Here is a 7,077-nt window from a genome sequence, read left to right as displayed (position 1 = left end):
TTTGACTCACCTCCGTGAGCTCACAGTCACTGCTGCAGCTCCAGCCTGTGACTTTCCTGTTGTTTTTGCCATCGTTGTTCCACATCCTATTACATTTTTTGCTCACACCACTCTGAAAAACAAGCTAAATAATGAGTATGTTGTTTTTCACACTTTAATGTTGACTTTTAGTTGTTATATTATGAAACAGCCTTTTTTGTAGGTGTGAGAAATTAAAGTTTTCTTTGTGTGTCTGTGTGTGTTTATGAAGGTGTATAAGGAGGACCTGCCTCAGTTGCGACAGCAGAGCAGAGAGAAGAAACAGCAGGTTGGATCTCTGAAGAGACAGAGAGGACCAGATCAAGGCCTCCGGCTGCAGTTTGTACACGGGTAACATATCAAACTGTATGTGTGTGTGTGTGAGTGAGTGTGCGTGTTACTCGCTGGTCTCATGTCTGAATTAGCGCCAGAGTTACTTAAAAGTCACGTAAAAGACACAAAGGGAATCAGACAATCTCTCTGGGTCAGACCTAATAACATTTCTGTAACACTTCACAGCCATCTGGCTTGGATGGCATCAGCCTATTAAAGATACAGCAGCACAAGGTTAAATACAGAGAGAGAGATTAAACTCATAATTGAGATCACTGTAATACATCTCATGCAAGTGTCGTGTCTTTTGTTCAAAGAAAGTAAAATCCGTTTAATAATGAAACCCTGTGTGTGTAGTGTTGTTGCTGTTATAAAGCCCTGACAAGCATTATCATAAACAGATCACTTTAACAGAGAGATAAGGCCAACAATGTTACATATTCCATTAATAGCACATGTTCTAGTCTGTGCAGAGTTGTGATTGAATCAAATGCAGAAAAGAACTGATTGAATGTCCCATTAAATGATGTCAGAGATTGCGTGCGTCACATTATGGTGGCAATATTGGCTGCTGAGTGTTTCGTAGTCAAAAAGCCTGGAATTAAATGTTTGTTTTTTTGGGGCAAGTTAGGAATTTTACATAATTATCATTATAATAACTATTATTGTTGGCTGATTGAATAATTGACAAACTATTTCATGATTCTAAAACAATACAATAGCCTCTCTGTGCCCAGTTTAAGAGTGATAGGAGTTTCTAATCCTGTGTTTTTGGTTATAATAAAGGAGTGACCTTTTTTGTATAAACAGTAGACAAGATTGTTCTACATGCAGTTTGGAGAATCAGACAGGAGCATTTAGAATATTTTCACTGCTTTACCATAGCCCTTTTTGACAGGAAACTGAAGCTTTTGGATGACTGTCTCCAAAGCCACTAGTCTCCTTTGATACAAAGATTGGATCTGAATTAGTGGCTGCCGATTGAGGCAACCTCTGTGTTCTGTGAGGTAAAGTTACTGTTTTTGTCAAAGGAGTCTGGTGGCTTTTAAAAGTGTGATATAACAGATTTACTAAAAGATCTCACTGGTGACACAGGTTAGTTTGGATGTCTCATACATGGTGCAGACATTCTGTGCTCCTAGACGGACCTTCGTTTAGACTGTCTATCACATTCCTGACCTCCTGTTAATGGCTTTCATATTGTGAATGGATTGGCTGGAGTCCACTTCACGACCTGTAGTTTTAGCATTTGCGTTTGTCACAGTTTCTGCAACAGGATGGTATTTTACAGAGGGGGTTGTTAGCCTCGCACCCACTCCGGGGCCAGGAGCTGCTTTTCGTCTGGGCTCTACCCTGAAACCTGCCTGGCTTGGTTAGACCTGCTGGGGGTATGTCTTCAGAGTCACAATGTTCAGATGGCGTGACAATGGATGGAAAAATCTTTACTTGTAAATAAAGTATTAAATCAAGCTGTCAGATAAATAAAACTTTTTAGGAGAGAAAAATGTGTGAAATGTTACATTCCACCACTAGGTAACCATAATGATGAATGCTCTGTTATTGTGTGTGTGTGTGTGTGTGTGTGTGTGTGTGCAGGTACCGTGGTTATGACTGCAGGAACAACCTGTTCTACACTCAGGGGGGGGAGGTGTTGTACCACGTGGCGGCGGTGGGCGTGGTCTACAATCGGCAGCTGCACAGCCAGCGCTTCTACCTCGGACACGATGACGACATCCTGAGCCTCAGCATCCATCCGGTGAAGGACTACGCTGCTACAGGACAGGTGCATACACACACACAGTCTGTAAATGTTTGAATGCAATTAGTGGATTTTAAAAGCATGTGATGTGTGTGTGCAGGTGGGGAGGGACCCAGCCATCCATGTGTGGGACATCCAGACCCTGAAGTGTCTCTCTTTGCTGAAAGGTTTCCATCAGAGAGGAGTGTGTGCTCTGGACTTCTCAGGTATTCTGTGTGTGTGTACTGATACTCTCTCTCAGATGCCTCACTTTCAGCCTTGATGTCAATATGTCAGTCAGTCAGTCCACCACTTTGATCCAGACTGAAGTCTCCCTATAACTGTTGAACAGGATGCACATTCACATCCCTATGCCTCTTTATCCTAAACTCTGTACTTTCATTTACCCAGATGATTTTGTATCTTTAAACAATGCCAGGTCCTTATTTAATGTCTGTTTCTTGGAGGCTACATGGTGTATTGCATACTCTTGGAAGAACACAATCTGTGGAATTCCACAGTGGCTGAAAGGAATGAGTTTTCACTTTGATCTTGAAAAGATATGCTATCACGAAAAACAAATTTGAGTCTAGGAAAATTTGGGATTTTTGTTACAATTTCCTGGAACATAATGATATACAAAGTGATGGATGGCATGATGAACTGATCTAACTGCCCCCTAATGGGGCTGGTTTTCTTTGTTTTAGTTGTTTTTTGGTTTCTTTTCCTCCCATTTTTTATAAATTATGTATTTTTTGTTATTGTTATTTTATGTTTGTCTCTTATTGTTATTTACCTTATTGTCTCCCTTCTTCTAAAAACACACACACACACATTCACGTCCCCCTCAGGAAAAACTGACCCTTCCTAAGTCCCACCCCTTTTTGCTCCATTCTCCAATAACAGTTGATCAAGCCTTGGTCAGAACCTCGGTCCACTTCCTCCCTTCCTGTACATAGGTATGCTATGTGCGAGGCTAGTCTATGTTGAAAGACAACCACATTTTGAAAATAAAAAAGATAAAAGTGATATATAGTCACATCTTAAGTTAGCTTAAGTTAGCTAGCTAATGTCAGCAAAATGTGAGCTAACTAGCTAGCTAATCCACATAAATCATTAGCTAGCTGGTTAGCTGTTTATTTATCCATTTAAATCACACAAATCCCCACAGAAAAGCAAGACACTCAATTAAATCCTTAAAAAATTATAAACTGTACCCTGTCTGCTTGAGTTCATACAACACACACAGTCAAAGTTTTGTGTTCACCTTGTTTGAGTACATGCTAAACTCCAGCTTTAGTTTCCCTCTGTTGGCTGCTTTTTGCTTTATGAAAAAGGTAAAAACCTCTCTCTGCGTTCCTGTTGCAGCTGATGGGAAGAGTCTGGTGTCAGTGGGAGTCGATGACGGACATTCAATTGTAGTCTGGGACTGGAAGAGAGGAGAGAAACTCGCTACTGCCAGGTACTGTAAAAAACTACAGCTAATACCACTGTAAGCTACTAAGAGGTTCATACACTGTAAAAAAAAAACTAACAAACTACAATTAGACCTACTTTTATTTCTTGTCTACTAATATAACTGCAATTGTTTATCCTGCATGTACTTGTGTCTCTTCTTCTTCAGAGGTCATAAAGAGAAGATATTTGTGGTGAAGTGTAATCCCATGCTGATGGACAAACTGGTCACTGTGGGAATCAAACACATCCAGTTCTGGCAACACGCAGGTAAAACATCTGACCCCTTAGTCTGATACAGATCCATGTAACTAGGGCTGTGTATTGGTAATAATCTGGCGATATGATATGTATCACGATACAGGGGTTACGGTTCAATATATTGTGAGGGGATCTTTAAATTTAGTGCCTGATTGCTGCAATTTGAGTCAAAATCCACACTCATGAGTCATGACTCAGTCAAATCTGAACACACACAGCTTAGATTCATTATCTCTGTTGTTGTGAATAAACGTACATAAATGCACCTAGAAATCATGGAAAAAGCCATTCCTTATAACTGCAGAACTGGCCTGACAATCATGGTGTTTTTAATTATTTTTAGAATCAAAGTAGTGAAGTGAAAGTTGTCTGTACGTCCATGGGTACACTGCAAAAAGGAACTGCTAACAATTAATTTAGTATAGTTTTAATGCAGACGATTTGCCAAAATGTAAAGAAATGTAGGCAAAAAAAACTCTGGACTCACAGTTTTGTTCTACGTATAGGTGATCCCTGTATGTGACACTGATCATGGTATAATGTCCTGTCTCTGTCTGTCCTCCAGGTGGTGGTCTGACCTTCAGGCGTGGTGCGTTCAGGAGTGTTGGCCGACCAGAGACCATGATGTCGGTGTGTTATGGCCGCACCGAGGCACTGGTGTTCTCCGGCGCGGCCACCGGAGACGTTTACATCTGGAAGGAACCGCTGCTACTGAAAACAGTCAAAGCCCACGATGGACCCGTGTTCGCCATGTTCTCCCTCGACAAGGTGAGGAGGACAGGTGTGTGTGTGTGTGCGTGTGTGTGTGTGTGATGCTTCTACATTCCAATAATCTGCTCTATGAATCAGGAATCACACTGGTGTCTTTGTATTCTCTAGCCTGCTGGTGCAATTATGAAATGGTTGGACATCTTAGACTTAATAGCAGAAAATAAATAAACATAAAAATTCAGTAAAAAATGGGCATTTTATAACTTAAAGCTGCAGTATGTAACATTTATATAAAAGAGAGATTCAACAATCAACTATCTTTCTTGGCTCTGATTGGTTTTGCAAATTGCCATTAGGAGCACTAGGAGGAGGAGCCTGATTCTTTCACAGATTATCTGTCTCATGTTCTATTGTCGGGATATAGTGAAATTTAACAAAAAGTTATTTTTTATAAAAGTGACCTACTGGACCTTTAACATCTACATGTTTACATGTTTTCTTTAGTATAAAAGTATCCAGTGATTGACTGAAAATAAGAATTGTGTTTTCGTTACCTAAGAATGAGCTGTTTTTACCTACAGAGCAAACTTCTATGTAGGCCGCCACGTTAAACCACCATGTTTCTACACTAGCCCAAATTTACAAGTTTTTCTGACCACTGTAGTTTATCCTACACGCTTGGAAGGCTGAGCTGCATTCAAATGATTGCAATCTGCAACTTCACTCTTACGTAGATTTCACTATATCCTACACACTGGTCCTATACATAGTGTTGCAGCTTGTAAAGGTGGGGCCATTTTAACTACTATACAGCTTAATCTATATAGCACTTTGAGTGGTTGGAAGACTAGAAAGGTGCTATGTAAGTGCAGTCCATTTATCATTTACATGTAGTCAGTAGAAGTACAGAGCAGCATAATTGTACTTCAGTACAGTACTAAAATGTACTTCCGCTGGGTGTCTGTAGAGTCACCTTCCATCATTATTGAAATCTAAAGTGAATGAATACCAGCCAGATATCTCAGAATATTATCTTTTTACATAATGTGTGTATTTGTGTGTGTGTGTGCGCGTGTCTGCGAGTGTTGACTCATTACAGTGTTCAGTGGGAAACAGGTTTTGATTAAACAGTGTGAATGGTTCTCCAGACGATCCCCCTCCTACTAATGAACCCTTTACATTCTGTCAGCTCAACGTGTGTGTGTGTGTGTGTGTGTACTCTACACTCGCCCTCAGTGTTTTGTCATTTTGAACTTGAATGTCTAAATTCCGCAAAATCTAAATGTAGGAGGGAGCAGACGTGTTGTATATTTACAGCCTTTTTTGCTGTCAGCGTTTCTCTTTCCATCTGTTTTCCCCTCTCTCTCTCTCTCTCTCTCTCTCTGTATCCACTTTGTCTCACCTTGAAAGAGTCCAATCCCCTGAGTTTTGGGTTCAGAGTCAATTTTCAGCTTCATAGAGTGCGAGAGAGAAAAGCAGAGAAAGAGGGTGATGGAGGAGAAAAGAGAAAGATAGTGAGAGACAGATCAGGTGGACCAGAGGATGTATGACATAAAACGGAGACATAAGACAAAGGATGAGGAAACCCTTACCCTAAATGTTGAAGTCAAAGGCAAAATAAAAAATGCGTCCAAAACTCCAAGAAACACAGGTTTTACACTTGCCATCATTTATGTCAATTCAAACAGTTCCTGTTAAATGTGTGAAACGGTACAAAACTAAAGTTATGAAAACACAACAACAGACAACGTGTTTTTGTACAGCCCAGTCAAATCAATTATCACCAAATAATGTCTACCTTCATCTCTATTAAAAACTGAAATGGAGTTATGAAGGTTTTGTATAAATCTACATTTTACGATCTCTTTAGAGTCACACAAATATCTTCTACAGGGACTGACAAACCAGTGGCGCAATTACATGCACTTCAGTAACAAGGTTACCGTCTGCACTATGAGATGATGTCTTAAACATCATGAAAATAAGACACAGTTTTCAAAAGCAAAGTACACAATTAGAGCAACCTAGTTAACACAGCTACATTTCAACAGGAGAGACTTGATGTGCGCATGTGTACAAAAGACTTCAGACTGGGGCCATGTATCAGAAATGTTCATCACTAGTGCCAATACAATACCTAGGTCATACTATACAGGCATCTAGATTTGTTTTCTATGAAATCTATTTATTTAAATTTAACCAAAGTAGCCAAACTTGTGTGTTAAATGTTGTATTTAAAATACAAGAAAGCGTACAAGAACTTTGCTTTAGTTTTTTACCACACGCAAACCCACTGTACGCTACCTGCAGACAGACAAAGTTAGCCATTAAAATAAAAGCGGTTGCACCACAGAGTAAGTAAACACTAGGTGTAACTAACGTGTAGGTGTAAATAATAAATCAGCAATATTAATTTTCAATCAGAAACTATTGGACTATTGGGAGAATGAATTATGAATCTGACCATACATCAAAAACGCTGACAGAAGCCTCTCATACAGTATTATGTAAGTGTGGGTTTAACAGTGAGTTGTAAACAGTGCGTGTAAACATGTTCTGTA

General features: G+C 39.8%; 1 protein-coding gene across 1 annotated transcript in view; it reads left to right on the top strand.

The window, feature by feature from the left end:
• The window catches only part of LOC118329649 (echinoderm microtubule-associated protein-like 6), a 90,927-nt gene that overhangs the window by 45,881 nt on the left and 37,969 nt on the right, over positions 1-7,077 (top strand). Inside the window, exons 15-20 of the mRNA XM_035663878.1 lie at positions 251-369; positions 1,948-2,134; positions 2,211-2,316; positions 3,458-3,551; positions 3,714-3,814; positions 4,371-4,573. Coding sequence (XP_035519771.1) covers positions 251-369; positions 1,948-2,134; positions 2,211-2,316; positions 3,458-3,551; positions 3,714-3,814; positions 4,371-4,573 — 810 coding nt within the window. The remainder of the gene's footprint in view (positions 1-250; positions 370-1,947; positions 2,135-2,210; positions 2,317-3,457; positions 3,552-3,713; positions 3,815-4,370; positions 4,574-7,077) is intronic.

Source organism: Morone saxatilis, unplaced genomic scaffold (genome assembly GCF_004916995.1).
Source record: "Morone saxatilis isolate NCDOM2014 unplaced genomic scaffold, NCSU_SB_2.0 Contig19, whole genome shotgun sequence".
In the NCBI taxonomy this organism is placed as follows: Eukaryota; Metazoa; Chordata; class Actinopteri; family Moronidae; genus Morone; species Morone saxatilis.
The sequence above is the reverse complement of the archived record's forward strand: the minus strand, read 5'-3'. Positions and strand labels throughout refer to the sequence as shown.